This window comes from Dama dama, chromosome 8, assembly GCF_033118175.1.
Source record: "Dama dama isolate Ldn47 chromosome 8, ASM3311817v1, whole genome shotgun sequence".
NCBI classification, from domain to species: Eukaryota; Metazoa; Chordata; class Mammalia; order Artiodactyla; family Cervidae; genus Dama; species Dama dama.
In genome coordinates, this window is record NC_083688.1 from 40,530,631 (window position 1) to 40,554,165 (window position 23,535).

At 39.1% G+C, this 23,535-nt stretch overlaps 1 protein-coding gene across 2 annotated transcripts in view; it reads right to left on the bottom strand.

Annotated features, from left to right (window-relative positions):
- Positions 1 to 23,535, bottom strand: part of PARD3B (par-3 family cell polarity regulator beta) — a 1,129,489-nt gene that overhangs the window by 112,859 nt on the left and 993,095 nt on the right. For both annotated transcript variants that reach the window (XM_061148945.1, XM_061148946.1), the window contains exon 21: positions 8,589 to 8,721. In XM_061148945.1, coding sequence (XP_061004928.1) covers positions 8,589 to 8,721 — 133 coding nt within the window. The remainder of the gene's footprint in view (positions 1 to 8,588; positions 8,722 to 23,535) is intronic.

The following is a 23,535-nucleotide window of genomic DNA, read 5'->3' on the forward strand; positions in this document are numbered from 1 at the left end:
TCAGAACATTAGTTTCCTCATCTGTAAAATAGAATTAAAGACACCTACCACATGGAATTGTCTGGAATAATTAATATAAGGTATTTGCTTATAGAATCAGTGTTGATGCCATTGTTACTACTGAGCTGGCTGTAGTAACATTTATTGAGTAAATAATTTACATATATTCTCTTTGTATTCTTCTCTCCCCATTTTAAATCCTTAACTAGATCCAAGTATTTCTTTTTCTCTTTTTAAATTTTTTATTTTTTCATTGAAGTTATAGCTGCTTTATAATGTTTCAGCAAAGCAATTCAGTTCTACATATACATACATGTATTCTCTTTCAGATTCTCCTCCATTATAGGTTATTACAAGATACTGAATACAGTTCCCTCTGCTATACAATAGGTCCTTTTTGTTTATCTATTTTATATATAATAGTGTATATCTTTTAACCTCAAATTTCAAATTTATCCCTTCCTGGCTTTCCCCTTTGGTAACTGTTAAGTTGTTGTTTTTTTTTTTCTTTCACGTGTCAAAGTGTTTCTTTGCTTCAGGATTTTTGCAGAGTTGAAAACAGAAGCTTCTAACATTCTTTTCGTTTTTGGTCTTTGATTTTAGCGCAAGCTCATTAAAGAGATTAGGTGTGCCCCTGGGGTCAGGGATGAAAGGAACACACTTTGGAAGGAAAAGTTTGTGTGGGGTAGACAGGGAAATAGATATTGACCTCCTGACCCATGGACTTTGCCAAAAGTGCCTTATAACCGGTCCTGACAGTTACCACCTGAAAGGGCTGTGGGCACCTCAGAGGTAACCAGCGTGAGCATGACTGGAAGAGCTTCCAAATGCTCTATGTCTGTACAATGTCCCAGAACTGGAATAACCAAAGAGGTTCAACTCCAACAACGACTTCGAACAGCTGTCTGGCTAATAGGACATATTAGTTCTGAACACCTCAGTACATGCACCACTGAAAAATTCCTCACCTTTCCTGAACACTTTACTGCATGCCAGATGCCATTCCAAGTGCTTTACATGTAATAATAGTTCATTCACGGTCACAATACTTATATGAGATACTAATATTATCCGAATTTTAAAGAAGACTGAGAGGTTAAATAAATGGGCCAAATTGAGCGAGTTAGCAAGTGGTGTAGCCTGAATATGAACGCAGGGTCCATGCTCTAAAATGCTTCCCATTCCTGCTATGCATTGGATCTAACATTCAGGACCTCCATCTGTGGGTTTAGGAAGACTGGATGAGAAGACACCATTTGGAGTAGCATCTTCAGGGGAGACTTCAGACAGTGCTGGCTGAGGAGTCATGGTCTGTGTAAGTTGTGGCAACTGGCCTTGGGCCACTGGGGGAAGACTCAGAAACAAAAGACTTCTTTTGAGGCAGCTGAGGGCCAGGCTGCTGGAGAAATCAGTGCCGCCCCTCGGATCAGGTCATTACCCACAGGAAAGCAGTTTGACTGGGAGATGCGCGGTAACGTAGGCTCTGTACATAGAAGAGAGGTGCTGGAGGAGCTTCAGGCCATGATGCAGCAGCAAAAAGATGTGGAGAAAATGCCTCAACAGCCAAGGCGCTCTTGCCCCTCAGTTTAACCAAGGGACTGTTTCTAAGGATGGATTCTGTTGACCTCTCTCCTGTTCCCTTGTAGACTTCCCCTATGCTGCCTAATTTTTACCTAATTAGAGTTAAATCAAATACCTGCTTTAGAAAGCGAAGTCTTTCAGGCAGTGGGAAGAACCTTCACGGATTCGATTATTTGCCCCAACTCTACTCCCCCCAGCTCAGAGTGATGAAAATGAGCTACAGGAGAATAGGTACTTTAATGGAGGACCATGAAGAGAGGTAACCTCGGACTCCTGAGCACTCTGGAGGGCAGCATGGACTTAGGTGTAGTATGATAATGAGGTAGGAGGGATTATGGGTCAGGAAACCTGGGGAGACATCCTTGAAGACTGATAGATAGGGAGGGGCTATAGAACATCTCCAAAGTGTGTCCAGAAAAGAAGGAAGAAGGAAACTTCCTTCTTTGGCCACTGGCTCAGATGGTTTGCCTGCTCCCACTTCTGGGTTCATGATCTGTCATTGCTGTTTAGTCACTAAGTCGTGTCTGGCTCTTTTGTAGCCCCTGGTCTGTAGCCCACGAGGCTCCTCTGTCCATGGGGTTTCCTAGGGAAGAATTCTGGAGCGGGTTGCCATTTTCTCCTCTAGGGGATTTTCCTGACCCAGGGATTGAACCCCAGTCTCCTGCATTGGCAGGCTGATTCTTTACCACTGAACCAGCAGGGAAGCCTGCTCTGTGACTAGTACAAAGTTATTGGATTTTAGTGTACTTCTTATAGGCTAGTCCAGGGTCTTACAACCAGTAACTTTTTTTCCTATGGGGAAAGTCATTCCCAGGTTCAAGCCACCAATTTCTTACTGGTTTTCTGAAACATAGTTTATTTTTATGTTGGGGATTGCCTGTAAACATGTTGCCTTCTTTCAAAGTAGTACATGTTTAAAAGCTAGAAATTCACTCACATAATCTTCTTCCATATGGCTAATATGACATCATGGTCCTGTGAAAACCACACTGAGACAGAGAAGGACTGATGCTACCAACCAAAAGAGAAAAAGAATCTTCAATTTATTTTGTTGTCTTCTTTCCTAGAAATTTCACTACTTCCTGAAATCGAGATGAGTGAGTCCCAATCTTTCAGGTGGCATTTGAAGTTTTACCAGTGTCACATTCCATCAAAACTCAAGCCTTTCCAAAATTCCCCCTAATGTCTAGACAGTATCTGCCTTGGTACTTCTTAAACTCCTCAGTTCAGCTGTTTTAGAAAATCAGGGGAAACACTCAACTGTTGATGGAGGGACACGTTGGAAAGGATGTCTTTATGGAGTACAAGAGGGTCTCATCAATTGAGAAGGTGTTGGTTAACTCTGGTAGGAGCCAAACTACAACCGTTGTGGATACATACATTTGATGGTTCTAATTCGTTACCTCATTCCATCTTGTGAAGCTTTTCAGAATAGCATATGTACTTGTCACAAAACAACAATCCATGTGGCTACAGAGAGAGCAATTCTTACCCAGGGAAAATGAGTTACTTTTTATCCTTTCAAAGCATTCTATTGCCTCTCTCTAAGGCAAATTCCTTTCGCTTTTCACTTTCATGCATTGGAAAAGGAAATGGCAACCCACTCCAGTGTTCTTGCCTGTAGAATCCCAGGGACAGTGGAGCCCGGTGGGCTGCCGTCTATGGGGTCGCACAGAGTCAGACACGATTGAAGTGACTTAACAGCAGCAGCAGCAAGGCAAATTCCTAGGTCTTGGGTGAATCAAAATGTCACTTGCTTATCTGAACAAACAGCCAATGGTCTGTTTATTATTCATGAATAACTCAGTGAAGCCAGCTGCGTTCTTGGGGTAGCTCAAAGATACTGAACCAGTAGACAAAAAGAAATCTTCCATTTATCTAGCCAACAATGGCAGTGACTTTAAAAATGATAACAGAATCATCTTTTCTAATGATAAACTTGAAAATATGTGAAGGGAAAAGTCTTTATCTCTTTTTTCTTGATAATCTAAGAAGATGAAGTTTATATTGTTATAAAAACTAGGGATTATAGTAGACAACTCCTAATTGTGCCTGATGTCCATTTTTCCCTTGTGACAGCAGCTTGATTTTCTTTTGGGGACTACTTCTTTACTTATACTCATTCATTGAATTTATGTAGGTCTGTTTCTACTTTCTGGTTCCAGGAGTGACCTTGTGATGTAATTCTGACCAGTAAGAATACTACTTCTTTCTGGCCATGGGAGCTCAGGAGTAGACATGTGACCCAGGCTGAGTCAACAAGTCATTGAGGACTGTACTGAATATCAGTTCTAGGACTTTCTGGATATACTGGGGATGAGACAACCTCTTTCTATAGAGTTGCTGGGTTGAGGCTGCTGATGGCTATCTTATCACCATATAGGGGAGTCCCTTGACAATGGTCCCGAAAGAATGAAGCACAAAAGTTATTCTCCTAATAATGAGCTCCTAATGGCCTGGGGGAAGGAGTAGGACCAGCTTTGCCTGAAGTCAGATACCTCTATGGACCTTAAAGTTATGTAAGCCAACAAAGTTTCTGTTTTTGCTTAGGCCAGTTTGAATTAGGTTTCTGTTGCAACTTAACAGCCACTGACTAATCCATGATTGTTTTTTAATGTTCCTGGTTTTTAAAAGATGCCCTCCAGGAGAAAGAGAAGGACACATATGAACAAGTCTCAATTCTGGTATTGGACCGCTAGACAGTGGGAGCTCATCTCTCTTATCCCTTATGTTTAGAACATGACCTTCTGATGGGTTTTGTACTTGTGTGGCTATTACACATTCCATCTTAAACCTGCTCCTAAGACAGCTAGCACGGTCTTAGCATCTTGACCTCCCTTTCCTCTGACTACAGGATTCACCAGATAGGTCCCTCACTGTTAAGACAGCTGCCAAGTATGTCCCTTTGAGTTGGTTTCTAAATCATCTTCATATTAGAAGAAACAACTCTTTCAGAATGTTTTTATTTCTTCACCCAACCATCTCTGTTCCAACCATGACTTATGTGAACTAATTCCCTTTGTCAAAACACATAGTGCTATGTCTTTGACCATGGAAACCAGCCTACTTCCCTCCCACCCTTTTATAGGTAAATAGTCTTCCAATTTAGCCAAAGAATTAAAAAGAGGAAAGGGGAAAGGAAAGAGGAAAGGCATATAATATATGCCATGTAACTCTTGAAAGAAGATAGTAATAATGGTACTAAAATTTTTAGAAAACTCTAGAACCATCCCATTTCTAAAGTTACTTACAGGATATTCACGTTGCTGTTAAATTAGCAGATAATCTTTATCTGCTAATAATAATTTTTAGAAGCCCAACCACAATAAACCATAGCCTGTGGCCAGATGACTGTGACAGTATTTACAAGTTGTACAGAACATAAAATGCCAGCAGATATCAGGTATTATGTTATTATGTTTTCTTTTGGCAGATGCGAACACTTCTCAGCGAGCCTATCTGGTTCACTTAATTGGGCCTATAAAAACTCGCCAGGCATCTCACTCACAGCCATTGAATTTCCCTCTACTTGTTCTTTACAGCTTTTCAGAGTTTAGATGGGAACACAGATACAAAACAGACTTGCTGAAAAGATTTTTTAAGGTCTCATGTCCATATTTACAAACCTTGCAATCTGTGTGTATTCATTTATTTTAACACAAATGAAGTGAATAAATCAGGAGCTCCTTTGGGAAAAAGAAAAACCTGTGTGTTTGAGGAGAAAGGAACAAAATACAGGACTGAGGCAACTTCCAAATGCTCTCTATCACTTTCCCAGCACCCCTCACACATACCCTGCTTTCAACAGAACTAACTGCTTTCTCTGCACTCATTTAGACGATAGTATCACTCTACACAAGAGCATTTCTCACGTAGATTAATGTCCTTTTTCTTGGTTTTGGCTTAGATGTCTGTATTCCTGGCTAGACTGTGAGTTCCTCCAACATAGAGACAATACACTTTTGTTTACCAGTACCGGGCCTACACTAAGACTGAGAAAATGTTGGTTAAAATTGAATAGGAGACATAGAAAAAGGAAAAGGAAAAGAGAGAGATGTGAGAGCAAGGGAGAACCCAAGAGAGCAGTAAGAGAAATCCTTGGCTCTGGGCCACTGAACAGGTGTAACATTGGTAGAAAACTACCCACAACATGGATGGGAAGTTCAGAAAGTCAGAGGAGGGACCAAAGCAAGAAGTGTAGTCCCACTGATACAAATACATTTTAAAAATATCAAGGAGCAGCCTTTCTTAAAAGTGTGCTCCAAAATTTCTCAAGGATTTTCTTTCAAGTTTCTAATAAACAACCCACACAATTCTGAACATTTCTTGTCCAGAAATGGACAGTTATATCATGACACCTGGTGAAAAGTGATTGCAAACTGCATCCTAATTTCAGAGATGTGAAAAAAAAATAAAACCACCAAAAATATGAATAGAACCTAATAATGTCTTTTCAGTGATTCATAGACCCTAATACTCTTTCCATGACTGTTTTAATCATTTTGGTTTTGAAAACTTTTGTAAGCATTCTTTCGTTCTTTTTGGCCTATCTTAAAAGTAGTTATTAGGTAACTTATTCTTCTAATTTTTTTCTCAATAGATCCAAAGTTCCCCAGTATAGTGTGACTCTTGGGAGTTTCTCTCAGACCTTTCAATCTGAGGTACTGGGAGCTAGAGGAATTCTGAGTCCATGAAAGTATTTTTTGATGATGCTTGTCCATGTAATGATTTTGTTAGAGAAGTTGAACTACTTTAGTATTTATTGAAGAAACTGGAATCAATGTCCTGTTTTGAAAGAACTGTGGGTCAGAAAGCCTGATGGAGAAGCACCTAGGAGCCCTCTTTTGGGCTCCATTCCTCCTCTTCATAGACTGTTTTTCAGTTTTTAACAGGCACCCTTGGTGATGCTGAAGACCAGCCAATCTAGAAACCACAGTCTCATAAAAGCTGTCTTGTTGGGTCTGGCTGACTGGCGGAAATGAAAGACTAAATTTCTAAACATGCTTTCCTGGATCTCTCAAAAAGTAGCAAGATAATGGTGTGATTTCTCAGGTCCACGTTGGATAATAGTGTTTGTCCTTGGCTTGTGGAAAGGACAAGAAAGGATGCTGATATTCTAATCCCTGGTTTGGAATATCACAGCCAATCACAAAGGGCCACTCAGCTTTTATGACAGTGCATTTCCCAAGAATCCTTTTGGGAAGCCGTAGTCCCCAATTGCTTGGGAAATGTAAAATCAGTCACTTCTGGCAAAGCTCAACACACCTGAGCATGGGAAACACAAATTAGAGCGGTACTCTCTCACTCACTAGATTGTTCATCTGGTTATGCATTTGCCTGGCACAAAACAGTATCAAATAGGGAGGACCTGAGTGCATAGTCATCCAGCTCAGGTTTGGTAAATCAGAGGAAACTTTAAGTCTCATGACTGTTAACAATTTTCATCCTTTCAACTTGATGTAAGGAGATCATATAAAATAAGGTTCAAACAACCAGGACTGCTTTATCTATTGTGAAATTATTTATGTTATTTTGCTCATAGGAATTCATACTGGTTTTGAGAAGAAAGACTTCTCAATGCATTAGACATGGAGTTCTGCTTTGGTCTGGTGGAAACAACTTCCCTTTATCATCTGTTTGATTGAGACAGGACAGTCTTATGTATACAATCTTCCATCAAAGTCAATAAGTCAGTCTTGAATAAGGCTGAAATGAAGTGAATTGTTACAGATTGTTATTCTATGAAAATCTTTTGCTTCTGTTACTGAGAGTCTAAAGGACTAGTTGCCCTATCGCAGTCAATGCTATTCTGCTTAATCCTAACATTGGTAATAAAACCAATAAATAGTTGTTTCTTCTGATCTGTAGTCACAGGATGCTTATCTCTGGAAAAGACTGAAGCCATTTGCTTGGCGATCGCTAGTCCATACCGTGTACTTCTGATAAGTGTCTTTAAACTCTGCCATACAAGGTAGAATCTATTGGGCTAAGAACTGTCAGTTGCTGTGCACAACAGTGATAGATGCTGAAACTGACTTTTGGACCCCTGTGTAAAAGCACTAGGTTTCATGCATGAGAAACCACTATCCAAGTTAAAACTAGAGAGAATCAGCTCAGTGGTTGGACTCTACTCTCCCAACCCTGACCTCATGGACATAAATGTGAGTGTGAAAATCAAGGAAGGAAACTTTCCTTTAAAAGATCAATCCTTCAAAAGAGATGGTGTGGTCACCAGGGATAAGACGGTTCCTTATGTGGTTCTCAAAACAGCACTAAAAACTGTAGGAAAAGGCAGTAATCATCAAAGAGGATGACAGAGAGTTTGCCTTCTTGAAAAAGACAACAGAATGAATTAGGCTATTTTGAAAAAAAAAACAGAAAAATGTTTCTTTAGAGGTCATGATATTCTTTTGTCTTTATGAATGTGGAATGATTTGATAGAGAACCCTCTAATAAAAAACTGCCCTTGTCTCAGAATAAAATGATCTTAGCGTACTGGTAAGATTAGCAAAATGTAAAGTGTCCAGATGCAATATACTAACACTTGATATCTTTGAATGGATATCTTTCAGACCTTTCTGAAATTTATTTCTAATAATTGTTTTCAAAAGAAGAGATTGCTTATGGCGCATGGTCTGTTAATGCTTGACCAGATGTCTGAGACTCAAGAGATGGAGGGTAAGGATTAAGGCTCAGTAGATAATGACCAAGATTCCTTGCCTGTTTTAAAATAGCTAACATCTGCTCCATCCAAACAAGCAGGCATACAAGTCCACGAGGGAGTAAATATGAAAGCAATTAAAGTGAACTACTGTGCATTAGTGTGGTTTGATTTATAGAAACAACTTCTGTAGGAGAAAATGGGCTGTGGTTTAGGTAATGTTTATATCCATGAAACCCAAGTAACCTAAATATACATTGATATGTATAGGACATTCCTAGCCATGTTCTTCTGTTCTTAACTATGTCAGTAAAGATGAGTGCAATGAATTCAGGCATAGACTTACCCAGTGAAGGTCATAGTCAGGTCTTGCTCTTCCTTCGTCATCCTCATATAAAGCAAAACCTTCTCTCCGAGCCTGATAATACTCTTTTCGCAACTTCTGGATGCGGTCAGCACTTCCGCTCACAGACCGGCCACTGCAGGACAAAATCAGACAAGCAGTCACATGGTGAACAACATCCTAGAAACTTGCTTCTTGATATTTTTTATTTTGTTAAAGCATCTGACTTTCAAATTTGGAAGATTCAGTAATATCGTACAAATATGCTAGTAAAACTGTGAAATTCCTGGTAACAAAAATAAATAAAAACTACTCTTTATGTGCATATGTTTAGATCTAACTTGGGATTAATAAGTGCCTTTTGAGTGAGAACTTAAGGTCCTGACCTACAGCAATTAAAAGATCCATCACCTTTTTCTTAAAATTGTATGTACAGAGTTTGGTTAATTTTTTATGTAGTATCTCATTTTCTTACATAAGTGTTGCCTATTTGAGACCAGTTGTTTGACCTGAAGCTTGAATGTGATGCATAGTGGCATGGCATGTTCAGTTCAATGACGTTCGTGAATTTTTGGAGTGGGGCTGGCGTACATATCATTATATGGGTATAGGCAGGACATAGAGAAAGAAAAGAAAGTAGAAGTCTTGCCAAGAAGTAAAAAGAAAAATAGAAAGCTGGTCATAGTAGAATATGCCATGTTGGTTACGTGTCCAAGGTTTTCCTCTCTTCTTAGCTACTTCTTCCTGTCAGGAATTACAGCTTTTCCAGTAACTTATCCATTCAGCCCCACACTGGTCAGCCAGTGGCTCCCTTTTAGCTTAGATCTGTCACCATCATTTCAACAGAATCAACATTATGTGATACAATCAGGGAGAGGAAGCAAGAGGAAGATGCTAGGAAGATATCTACAGCTGATCAACTTCTCTGATGGATCTGAGGCATAACTCAGTGCCCTACTGTGCCAGAACTTATGTTAAGACCTGGAGATCTTAAACACTTTCACAGAACTTTTTCACAAAAAACACACAGTCTGGGAGTTAGGGAACTGAAAGGGATATGGAAGACTACAATCTACTGTGACTGATGCTACAGGTCTGCACAGGGGTTGAGGGAAAATGGATTGCTTAAACTTTAACAGGGTGAGGACAGAGCCATGGAAGGAGATCACAGAAGGCCCCAAAGAGGAGGTGACATCTTAGCTGAATCTTGAAAGATGCATAGGTGCTCAACAACTGAACAAGTGAGATGAGAAAACTCAAGGCAGAGGGAAGAACAATGCAAAGAACAGAAATGAGAAAGCATGTTGCTTTGGGGGGAATGCAAGGAAGTCAGTTTGGCAAGCAGTGGTCCTCAACTTCTTTTGTCTTGCCTCATAGACATAGTAGCTGACATGCGCTCCCTTCCCCCTCTCATTTGGGAAGCAGATTATAATAAAAGAGAGTTTGGGTCCTTTAGGGATATTTTGAATTTATTCTAATAAATGACAAAATAGATCATTTGCAAATGTTGGTATTTTAACTCAATTTGTAACAATTAACCATAATGATACCCATATTTCATGTGTATGTGAGAATCACGGCTCTAGTATACAAGGTGTAGGGGAGGGAGCTGGGAAGAGAGACAAATGGGACGGAGAAAAGTAGGGAGGAGCCCCACAGAGAAGATCTCTACACGCCAAAATGATCCCTAAGTATCACACTGAGTTTGAAGTTTAAATGAGACATTTCTAAAAGCAGTAGGAAGAAGTCATCTATTATTTTGTTAAAACATTTAAAAATTACACTTGAACTATAAAAAGAAAATGGTGAGTAAACACCTTTCGGAAGGAAAACATTCTTCCCAAACTACTGATAGATTGTAAGGTAACTGAAAGCAGGACCACTTGTCTTGACATCCTCTGTACAAAATTAGCATGGAGTTCTTGGCTTCCTACCTGCTCTGGGGACACCAAGTAATTGATGCCTTTGATCAAGAAAAAACAATTTCTTACAGATCATTTACGCTAATTTTTTTTCAATATGTATTTTAAAATTCACTTTAAATAGTTCTGACTTTGTTTTCTTACTATACTTTTCTTGAACAAAAGTATTTCTTGAGAACTTGATAAAGATAACAATAAGAAAAAAAGTGGAAGGTCTGATACTATCCTGAACAACAGAAGGCAGGAACGACAACAGAACTCAATTCTGAAGAGCACCCCTTGCTCTTAAGTACTCTGAGTTGCCTACGGGGCTTGCATCCACTGTGCAGGCTTCTGCCCATTTCGTGCATGCATGAGCCATGCTCAAACTCACCAGATGAGTTCAATCAACGTGGTGCAAACACAGCATACATAATCTATTAGTTTACCCAAAGAAACCGAAGCATTGAATTCAAGCAGAATGAAGTCATCAGTAATAAAAGAAAAAAAAAAGAAACTGATAAGGGGCTGTTTTAAAAATCCCCATAATTTTCCTACATTTGTGGGAAAAAATAATCACACTCAGACCGTAAACTATTCTTCCATATGCCTATAAATAAATAAATTTAAAAATATGGGTTTGATCAGATTTCAGTTCTCAAATAGAAGGAATGGAGCAAGAATACAAAATCAGCTGTTTATGATTCAGAAAATCCCCTATGGCTGACAGGAACATGACTATTTACCCAGAGAAGAAATCTGGCCACAGAGAAAAACAGGAAAAAGTCTAGAAATTCATGGACCATCTAAGTGCAAAACATTCTCCCTTGTGTGAATATTTTAAAGAAGTTACAGGACACCATGCAAACCTTTCATGATAAGCAGGGACTACATTGCAACATTCATTTTCTTTCTCTGTCTAAGCCTCACTCTACTTTGAGTAACTATACCAGACTGTTTCCCAGGTAGTTGGTTTATATAATAAAATGAGGAATAGTAAATTCTGATTTTATCTTTAGCTCTTCTCTACAGATAATACACACAAGTGTACCATCAAATCAATAAAAATGATATACACAGCTATTGTACCCAAAGCAGTTAATTGATTCCATTTTGTGTTGAAGAGGTAGAAATCTGAGGAACATAAAAATGCCTTTGTCATAAGAGAACCAGTAATCGTAGTAATTATAATTTATGGGACATTGTATAGAAAATATATTGATACAGACTTTCACTTATTATCAATTCTGCTCAGAGCAGACATCATTAATCAATTATAGCATTCCTTCCTCATAATCCTAGACGTGGTCTTAGAATCTTTTTTTTTTTTTTTTTTTAAATTTTTATTATTATTATTTTTTTTTTTCCAGTGGGTTTTGTCATACATTGATATGAATCAGCCATGGATTTACATGTATTCCCAATCCCGATCCCCCCTCCCACCTCCCTCTCCACCCGATTCCTCTGGGTCTTCCCAGTGCACCAGGCCGGAGCACTTGTCTCGTGCATCCCACCTGGGCTGGTGATCTGTTTCACCATAGATAGTATACATGCTGTTCTTTTGAAATATCCCACCCTCACATTCTCCCACAAAGTTCAAAAGTCTGTTCTGTATTTCTGTGTCTCTTTTTCTGTTCTGCATATAGGGTTATCGTTATCACCTTTCTAAATTCCATATACATGTGTCAGTATGCTGTAATGTTCTTTATCTTTCTGGCTTACTTCACTCTGTATAAGGGGCTCCAGCTTCATCCATCTCATTAGGACTGGTTCAAATGAATTCTTTTTAATGGCTGAGTAATATTCCATGGTGTATATCTACCACAGCTTCCTTTTCCATTCATCTGCTGATGGGCATCTAGGTTGCTTCCATGTCCTGGCTATTATAAACAGTGCTGCGATGAACATTGGGGTGCACGTGTCTCTTTCAGATCTGGTTTCCTCAGTGTGTATGCCCAGAAGTGGGATTGCTGGGTCATATGGCAGTTCTATGTCCAGTTTTTTAAGAAATCTCCACACTGTTTTCCATAGCGGCTGTACTAGTTTGCATTCCCACCAACAGTGTAAGAGGGTTCCCTTTTCTCCACACCCTCTCCAGCATTTATTGCTTGTAGACTTTTGGATAGCAGCCATCCTGACTGGCGTGTAATGGTACCTCATTGTGGTTTTGATTTGCATTTCTCTAATAATGAGTGATGTTGAGCATCTTTTCATGTGTTTGTTAGCCATCTGTATGTCTTCCTTGGAGAAATGTCTGTTTAGTTCTTTGGCCCATTTTTTGATTGGGTCATTTATTTTTCTGGAATTGAGCTGCAGGAGTTGCTTGTATATTTTTGAGATTAGTCCTTTGTCTGTTTCTTCATTTGCTATTATTTTCTCCCAATCTGAGGGCTGTCTTTTCACCTTACTTAGAGTTTCCTTTGTAGTGCAAAAGCTTTTAAGTTTCATTAGGTCCCATTTGTTTAGTTTTGCTTTTATTTCCAATATTCTGGGAGGTGGGTCATAGAGGATCTTGCTTTGATTTATGTCGGAGAGTGTTTTGCCTATGTTCTCCTCTAGGAGTTTTATAGTTTCTGGTCTTACATTTAGATCTTTAATCCATTTTGAGTTTATTTTTGTGTATGGTGTTAGAAAGTGTTCTAGTTTCATTCTTTTACAAGTGGTTGACCAGTTTTCCCAGCACCACTTGTTAAAGAGGTTGTCTTTTTTCCATTGTATATCCTTGCCTCCTTTGTCAAAGATAAGGTGTCCATAGGTTCGTGGATTTATCTCTGGGCTTTCTATTCTGTTCCATTGATCTATATTTCTGTCTTTGTGCCAGTACCATACTGTCTTGATGACTGTGGCTTTGTAGTAGAGTCTGAAGTCAGGCAGGTTGATTCCTCCAGTTCCATTCTTCTTTCTCAAGATTACTTTGGCTATTCGAGGTTTTTTGTATTTCCATACAAATTGTGAAATTCTTTGGTCTAGTTCTGTGAAAAATACCGTTGGTAGCTTGATAGGGATTGCATTGAATCTATAGACTGCTTTGGGTAGAATAGCCATTTTGACAATATTAATTCTTCCAATCCATGAACACGGTATGTTTCTCCATCTGTTTGTGTCCTCTTTGATTTCTTTCATCAGTGTTTTATAGTTTTCTATGTATAGGTCCTTTGTTTCTTTAGGTAGATATACTCCTAAGTATTTTATTCTTTTTGTTGCAATGGTGAATGGTATTGTTTCCTTAATTTCTCTGTCTGTTTTTTCATTGTTAGTATATAGGAATGCAAGGGATTTCTGTGTGTTAATTTTATATCCTGCAACTTTACTATATTCATTGATTAGCTCTAGTAATTTTCTGGTAGAATCTTTAGGGTTTTCTATGTAGAGGATCATGTCATCTGCAAACAGTGAGAGTTTTACTTCTTCTTTTCCTATCTGGATTCCTTTTACTTCTTTTTCTGCTCTGATTGCTGTGGCCAGCACTTCCAACACTATGTTGAATAGTAGTGGTGAGAGTGGGCACCCTTGTCTTGTTCCTGATTTCAGGGGAAATGCCTTCAATTTTTCACCATTGAGGGTGATGCTTGCTGTGGGTTTGTCATATATAGCTTTTATTATGTTGAGGTATGTTCCTTCTATTCCTGCTTTCTGGAGAGTTTTAATCATAAATGAGTGTTGAATTTTGTCAAAGGCTTTCTCTGCATCTATTGAGATAATCATATGGTTTTTATCTTTCAATTTGTTAATGTGGTGTATTACATTGATTGATTTGCGGATATTAAAGAATCCTTGCATTCCTGGGATAAAGCCCACTTGGTCATGGTGTATGATTTTTTTAATATGTTGTTGGATTCTGTTTGCTAGAATTTTGTTAAGGATTTTTGCATCTATGTTCATCAGTGATATTGGCCTGTAGTTTTCTTTTTTTGTGGCATCTTTGTCTGGTTTTGGAATTAGGGTGATGGTGGCCTCATAGAATGAGTTTGGAAGCTTACCTTCTTCTGCAATTTTCTGGAAGAGTTTGAGTAAGATAGGTGTTAGCTCTTCTCTAAATTTTTGGTAGAATTCAGCTGTGAAGCCATCTGGTCCTGGGCTTTTGTTTGCTGGAAGATTTTTGATGACAGTTTCGATTTCCTTGCTTGTGATGGGTCTGTTAAGATCTTCTATTTCTTCCTGGTTCAGTTTTGGAAAGTTATACTTTTCTAAGAATTTGTCCATTTCATCCAAGTTGTCCATTTTATTGGCATAGAGCTGCTGGTAGTAGTCTCTTATGATCCTTTGTATTTCAGTGTTGTCTGTTGTGATCTCTCCATTTTCATTTCTAATTTTGTTAATTTGGTTTTTCTCTCTTTGTTTCTTAATGAGTCTTGCTAATGGTTTGTCAATTTTGTTTATTTTTTCAAAAAACCAGCTTTTAGCTTTGTTGATTTTTGCTATGGTCTCTTTAGTTTCTTTTGCATTTATTTCTGCCCTGATTTTTAAGATTTCTTTCCTTCTGCTAACTCTGGGGTTCTTCATTTCTTCCTTCTCTAATTGCTTTAGGTGTAGAGTTAGGTTATTTAATTGGTTTTTTTCCTGTTTCTTGATGTAAGCCTGTAATGCTATGAACCTTCCCCTTAGCACTGCTTTTACAGTGTCCCATAGGTTTTGGGTTGTTGTGTTTTCATTTTCATTCATTTCTATACATATTTTGATTTCTTTTTTGATTTCTTCTATGATTTGTTGGTTATTCAGAAGCGTGTTATTTAGCCTCCATATGTTTGAAGTTTTAACAATTTTTTCCCTGTAATTGAGATCTAATCTTACTGCACTGTGGTCAGAAAAGATAACTGGAATGATTTCAATTTTTTTGAATTTTCCAAGACCAGATTTATGGCCCAGGATGTGATCTATTCTGGAGAATGTTCCGTGTGCACTTGAGAAAAAGGTGAAGTTGATTGTTTTGGGGTGAAATGTCCTATAGATATCAATTAGGTCTAGCTGGTCCATTGTGTCATTTAAGGTTTGTGTTTCCTTGTTAATTTTCTGTTTAGTTGATCTATCCATAGTTGTGAGTGGGGTATTAAAGTCTCCCACTATTATTGTGTTACTATTAATTTCCTCTTTCATACTTGTTAGTGTTTGCCGTACATATTGCGGTGCTCCTATGTTGGGTGCATATATATTTATAATTGTTATATCTTCTTTTTTGATTGATCCTTTGATCATTATGTAGTGTCCTTCTTTGTCTCTTTTCACTTCCTTTATTTGAAAGTCTATTTTATCTGATATGAGTATTGCGACTCCTGCTTTCTTTTGGTCTCCGTTTGCATGAAATATTTTTTTCCAGCCCTTCACTTTTAGTCTGTATGTGTCTCTTGTTTTGAGGTGGGTCTCTTGTAGACAGCATATATAGGGGTCTTGTTTTTGTATCCATTCAGCCAATCTTTGTCTTTTGATTGGGGCATTCAACCCATTTACATTTAGGGTAATTATTGATAGGTGTGGTCCCGTTGCCATTTACTTTGTTGTTTTGGGTTCACATTTATAAAACCTTTCTGCATTTCCTGTCTAGAGAAGATCCTTTAGCATTTGTTGAAGAGCTGGTTTGGTGGTGCTGAATTCTCTCAGCTTTTGCTTATCTGTAAAGCTTTTGAATTCTCCTTCATATCTGAATGAGATCCTTGCTGGATACAGTAATCTAGGTTGTAGGTTATTCTCTTTCATTACTTTCAGTACGTCCTGCCATTCCCTTCTGGCCTGGAGGGTTTCTATTGATAGATCAGCTGTTATCCTTATGGGAATCCCTTTGTGTGTTATTTGTTGTTTTTCCCTTGCTGCTTTTAATATTTGTTCTTTGTGTTTGATCTTTGTTAATTTGATTAATATGTGTCTTGGGGTGTTTCGCCTTGGGTTTATCCTGTTTGGGACTCTCTGGGTTTCTTGGATTTGGGTGGCTATTTCCTTCCCCATTTTAGGGAAGTTTTCAGCTATTATCTCCTCGAGTATTTTCTCATGGCCCTTCTTTTTGTCTTCTTCTTCTGGAACTCCTATGATTCGAATGTTGGGGCGTTTCACAGTGTCCCAGAAGTCCCTGAGGTTGTCCTCATTTCTTTTGATCCTTTTTTCTTTTTTCCTCTCTGCTTCATTTATTTCCACCATTTTATCTTCTACCTCACTTATCCTATCTTCTGCCTCCGTTATTCTACTCTTGGTTCCCTCCAAAGTGTTTTTGATCTCATTCATTGCATTATTCATTTGTAATTGACTCTTTTTTATTTCTTCTAGGTCTTAAACAGTTCTTGAATCTTTTCAATCTTTGTCTCCAGGCTATTTATCTGTAACTCCATTTTGTTTTCAAGATTTTGGATCATTTTTATTATCATTATTCTAAATTCTTTTTCAGGTAGATTCCCTATCTCCTCCTCTTTTGTTTGACTTGGTGGGCATTTTTCATGTTCCTTTACCTGTTGGGTATTTCTTTGCCTTTTCATCTTGTTTAGATTGCTGTATCTGGAGTGGGCTTTCTGTATTCTGGAGGTCTGTGGTTCCTTTTTGTTGTGGAGGATTAACCCAGTGGATGGGGTTAGACGATTGGCTTGTCAAGGTTTCCTGGTTAGGGAAGCTTGCATCAGTGTTCTGGTGCGTGGAACTTGATTTCTTCTCTTTGGAGAGCAATGGAGTGCCCAGTAATGAGTTTTGAGATGGGTCTATGTGTTAGGTGTGACCTTGGGCAGCCTGTATGTTGATGTTCAGGGCTATGTTCCTGCGTTGCTGGAGAATTTGCGTGGTATGTCTTGCTCTAAAACTTATTGGCTCTTGTGTGGTGGTTGGTTTCAGTGTAGGTATGGAGGCTTTTGGACAGTCACTTATCACTTAAAGTTCCTTGTAGTCAGGAGTTTTCTGGTGTTCTCAGGTTTTGGGCTTAGGTCTCCTGCCTCTGGATTTCAGTTTTATTCTTCCTGTAGTCTCAGGACTTCTCCAACTATGCAGCCCTGATAAGAAAACTTCTAGGTTAATGGCTAAAAGATTCTCCCCCGTTAGGGACACCCAGAGAGGTTCACAGAGTCACATGAAGAAGAGGAGAGGGAGGAGGGAGATAGAGATGAACAGGAGGAGAAAAAGGGGGACTCAAGAGGAGAGAGACAGATCTACACAGCTGTCTGTTCCCAGAGTGTTCTCCGTAGCCCAGTCACCTACAAAGATTCACAGAATTGGATTGGGAAGAGAAGGGGAAAGGAGGAAATAGAGGTGTTCTGAGGTAGAAAACAGAGAGTCAAGATTGGGAGAGAATAATCTTCGGTTTAAAAATAGGGCTTCTCTTCTTTTTTTTTTTTTTGTAAGGTTATAGTGTATTGAAAATGAAAATTAAGGAGTAGTAGAGGAGTACTAGAGGACTTTAAAAGAAATAAGAGAAAAAGAAAAATAGAAAATAGAAGAGAAAAAGGAAAGAAAAAAAAGAAAAAAAAAAAAAAGAAAGAAAAAGGAAAAAAAAAGAAAAAAAGAAAAAAAAAAAAAAGGAAAAAAAAAATTTTTTTTTCCCCCTAATTAAAAAATCGTAAAAGTCTATGGAAATGAAAGTTAAGGAGTAATGGGGGAGTAATAGGGGATTTTAAAGGAAAATAAAAGAGAAAAAATAAAAAAGAAAAAAGAAAAAAAGAAAAAAAAAATTAAAAAAAGAGAAAAAAGTAAAATTATATCTAGGAGTTTCTCTGGAGCTGTTGCGGTCAGTGTGGGTTCGGCTCAGTTTCAGATAGCTCCTCGTTCCAGCTTACGCTTCTCGATATCTACAGGCTCCTCCGGTGTAGTCAATGTTTCCTAGAGGGATTTTAATCTGTTGCACCAGTCCCTTCTGAAGCGGTTCCCTTTGTTTATTTGGCTTCTGTTTGCCGGTCTCTTCAGAGCCTCATTTCCGCCCTGACACAGGCGGGCGGAGGTGGACTCTTATTCAGGTAGCTAGTTCCGTCGCTCCGCGGGGAGGGGCTTGCGCCGCGGGATGGGCTGGGGCTGCCAGGAGGGGCTGACGCTGCTCTCTCCTCTGCGCTGCTCAGGCTCCCGGCTGTTCTATATGGAGCGCGCCCCGCGCTGTGTGAGGTTCCAGCCCTCGGGTGTTCCACAAAAGCGCGGAACGAAAAGCTCCGCCTGCTCTCTGTGCCTTCCCCGTCAGAGCGGTCCAGGCAGCCAGGGGCTTGGTGGGCGCACTCTCCCCAGGTGTGGCGCGCCCACTCCCTTCCGCGGACCCAGTCTCAGTTTCCACTGGCACCAGTCGGGTGCGCGCGCCTTCTGCCCTCCGCGTCCCCAGCCCCAGTCCCCGCCCGCGCCGGTCGGGTGCCTGCGCCCTGCGTCTCGCCGCGACCTTCCCCTCCCCCCTGCCTCCTGCCTCCGGCAGGGCTGGGCCGGTCCGCAGCCTGCGAGCTCTTCTCTGGATTTTCTCGGTCCCTTTGTTCTGCGAACAGCCGGCAGTGTGTTCGGGCCGGTTAATTTACTCTCTCCTTTGGTCTCCCACAGTTCATGTTGGCAACTCACAGAAGCTCCCTCCGATTGTCCTCAGGGCACTCAGGCCCGGACCCTACCCCAAGCAATGCCGCCTAAGAGCTCCCGGGACGGATCTCCGTCCTTAGCTCTTTTGTCTCACTTTTTATCTTTTATATTTTGTCCTACCTCCTTTCGAAGACAATGGGCTGCTTTTCTGGGCGCCTGATGACCTCAGCTAGCGATCAGAAGTTGTTTTGCGAAGTTTGCTCTGCGTTCAGTTATTCTTTTGATGAATTTGTAGGAGAGAAAGTGGTCTCCCCGTCCTACTCCTCCGCCATCTTGGCTCCCCAAGTCTTAGAATCTTTCTTAACCCAGAACTTCAGAAAGCTATTACCATCTATAGGAGCTAGCACTTGAGTTGAGTTATATAGTTGTGTTAACAGGTGCTGTAAATATTTCAAAATCACAGAAGAATAAAGATAACTTTTATGGTTCTGCTCCACAGACATGAGAAATCTGAGGCTCATAACTAATAGATATATAAGGTCTGACTTTAAAGAAGGATCTTCCCACCATTGCTTACTACCTTCCAACCTGTGTCTTCCTTTATCTAATTAGTATCTTAAAGACTGGGTCCTCTAACAACATATTGGACCAGAATGAAAGCTAAGCCTAGCTTTGAGGACTTACTTTCTGAGGACTCCTGTTTTTCCTTCCTCTATTTACATGTTAACTTCTATTTTTCTGGCTTTATGGAACTCAGTAGTAGAGATTCTAAGAATTTTGTCTGATAGCTTCAGAAGTGACATCAGCATATGACGTAACTCACCTACTCTTGCAACCATATAAAATCTGGCAAAGTATCAGTAATTCCATCTCCAGGTTGCTTGTTAGAAAATTTAGGCTTGCTGTATTATTTGTTCATTGGATAAGGTAGAGGTTAGTCAGTCATTCTTACCAAAAAAGTTCCTATTATAGCGATATACATATGTAGGTGACCAATGCCACTCCTGCACTTTCAATGTGCTGAAATTTTATTTTAAATTAACTCAAGCAGTATAACAAAACAGATTTATATTGTAGTGATTTCTTGTAAATTACGCTGCCTATGTCTTTAAAAGCAGATGTATAGCAAAACAGGCTTTTCTTATAACACTTTAAAGCTGGACAGAGTTTTAAAGTTGTAATGAAATTCAGAAACCATGTCATTTTCTTCATCGTCACCTATAGTAATATATTCCCAAATGCAATACACATCACAGTAAGGCATTATCTGCTCCATTGGAATTTAACCTTATTCTTCCTAGTTCATAATTACCTCAATTGAAAGACATTTTAAAATGACTGTTCATTTGTGCATGCCATAGTCTCCCATTACTACAAAACGCTAGAGAAAAGTAACATTTATTAAGCTCCTTAAATATAATATTTATGCTTTACACACTTCAACTCATTTTATCCCCAATCAAGTTTGTGAGGATGGCATTGACATTTCACAGATGAGTACCCATACCCATATATCGCTCAGTCTTGTCTGACTCTTTGCGACCCCGTGGGCTGTAGCCCACCAGGCTCCTCCATCCATGGGATTCTCCAGGCAAGGATACTAGAGTGGGTTGCCATTTCTTCCTCCAGGGATCTTCCTGACCCAGGGATCGAACTCAGGTCTCCCACATTGTAGGCAGACGCTTTAATCTCTGAGCCACCAGGGAAGCCCAGTACACTGAGGCTCAAATAAGTAGCGCAGTTGGTGAATGGTGGACCAGGGAATCTGTGACTCCAAAGCCAGTGTTATTTTGACCATACCTTGTTGCCTCATGAGAAAGGCATTAAAATGCAGCAGGCATATTGTAGCAGCCGTTCACAGGCATTTCAAGGCAGAGGGAAGTTCACAGAGCACATTTATAGCCATACCTTTTGATATTCTTTTATTTGCACAGATCTTTGCAATAAAAATAGAAATTAAAGCAGCTAAAGTAATAGAATACATGCAATGAAGTCTGTATTCATTAACGAATGATGCTGGAGCAACTGCAGACGGAGATTTCTGGGTAATTAACATTACATCTCTAACAGGCTTATGTGGGAAACTGGTATAAAACTGAATGGGGTGCAAAAGAGACTCAACATATGACAAAGATCCCACATGAAAGAGAAAGAAACTGGATCAGGACCAGGGCTGACAAACAGCCAGGGCTGCCGCTGGTAACATTCACCACCGGCTGAATGAGAGGAGGTCGAATGAGAGGGAGCTGGTCACTGCCAGTGAACCATTGTCTGGCTTTTGAATTCATCTGTTGAGACTGTGTGTGTATGTCTAAACAGGCATATAAGTAAATACAGCACCCTAACTATGATTAAAATATACACAGTTAATTCCAAAGAGCCGTGTTACTTTCAGATAGCCTCAAGTCACGTAGCTCTTCATTGCCAAGGAGAGGTGTCTGCCTTTGGTCAGTAGGTACCAGTCTGGGGTCCAGATTCAGTGATGCAGTTAAGAACAGTCTCTATAGAATGTAACCTTAACAGGAATATTTCTACCTGGGTGAGCTAACCCTTACAAATTCACTGAATAAAACTGTTGGCATTAGAGGTATGCATGTTAACAATAATCAGTAGAATAGGGGTTGTTTTTAAGTTTGGGATTTGATTATTCTCTTTTTTTATGATGTTACTGTAAAAATGTTATTGTGATTGGAAAAGACCCTGATTCTGGGAAAGATTGAAGGTAGGATGAGAAGTGGGGCAATAGAAGATGAGATGGTTGGATGGATCATCGACTCAATGGACATGAGTATGAGTAAACTTCGGGGGACAGTGAACGACACGGAAGCCTGGTAGGCTGCTGTCCATGGGGTTGCAAAGAGTACAAGACTGAGTAACTGAACAACAATAAAATATTTAAATTAAGTAAACATGGTGCTCATCTTTCTATATTCACAAAAGTGTGAAGTTTTAAAGGTTTTCCAAAAAGATTTTTTTCCTTTTGAAAGATACAGAGTGATGCCAATATGCTATTCTTTTCCTGTTTTTTTTTCCCCCCTAATGGGAAGGATTGTTTCTTTTATCCTTTTGCATTTAAAGACCTAAAGAATCAATATAGTCTAAAACCTCAAATATAGCAGTACCTTTTTTCTGAGAAAAAAGGGCATACTTTTTTTCAAAGTGGGAACAGAGCTCTCAAAATACCTGGGATTCTGTGGTAATCACACTCTTGATAACATGAATATAACAAAATCTAACTATCTATATGCAGTCTTCCCTTACTAATTATACTTCAAATCCCAGACTAGGTTCCGTAAAAGAATATTCAGCTGAAGGCAGTCATAGACACAACTGTAACAGATTTTCTGTTGGTGATAGAGATTTCTGTCAGATAAAAAATTTGAGAGATTCTTATAAATGTACTCAGGATCATTAATTCAAAAGCATTTTGAAGATTTATAGAAACTATAGCCCACTCTACAGATTTAACATTCCATAATGCAAATACATTTATATAGTGTGCCCATATGTGCTAAGTGAGTTTTAATAATAAATAATGGCATTTAATGGGGCTTAATTCTATAAAATTCTTTGAGTGGTATTTTCACACTGGACAACTCTGAAAATTATCCAGTGTGACTATTCAGTGAAAATTATAATTATGTAAATTATCTTCTCCTTGTTCCTAATTTTGTACAAAGAATATCTGTTTTTTTCAAAGGTATATTGACAAATAAGATTTTTTGTGGTTTAGTCCAGTGAAATTTTGGAATATATAACTGACTAGCCATGAACACTTGGGAATTTTTCTCATTTCTTTCCCAATGCATCACCACTATGATAGTGACCCCCCTTTCCAATTATTTTTGATTAAAATAATTTCCCCAAATAATAAGACTATGACTTCCTTCATATGGACATTTAATATCTATCACATTTCAGATATTTTATTAATTAAAACAATTAGTTTGCTTACAATGACTCCCTATGAATTCCTATATTAAGACTATGAGTTTATAGAAAGAGTGAATACAGTAACAGATGAAACAAATTTTTCACATTTAGAATCTCTCTTTATTTCTAGAACTACTATTGTCAATTATGTCTGACATTATACTTCTTAATAGTAGGTAGAGAAACAATGCTTATTAGATATCTTAAGAGATGATATAATGTCACATGAAAAACTGGTGGCAGAAACTGTGGGGAAAAAAGCTATATTCTATGCTAATACATTACTTTGAAAAGCATGTATTTGTATAAATTTCTAAGCATTCAACAAAATTACTCTTTATGTCAGGCTACTGTGAGGACGCTAAAAAACTGGTCCAGAGAGGTTGATATGTAAGTTAGGGTCATAAGGACGAACCCCACAAAGCACAAGCATGTATTAGCTCAGCCTACAGTTCTGAATGTGGTTCTTCCCTCAGCCATCCTGAGCTGCCAGTGGCATTTTGACCCAGACACCACAATCTGACAATGTGACTTGGCTCACCTGGGCTCCTGACTTTGCCATGGCAACCTTTTGCCTTTCTGACCTTTTGCCTTTCTCCACATGTTTCCTGCTTTAAGCATCTGCTCCCTTTGAGATCCTTATCTTGGTATTTCCAGCCCTAGCTCAGTCA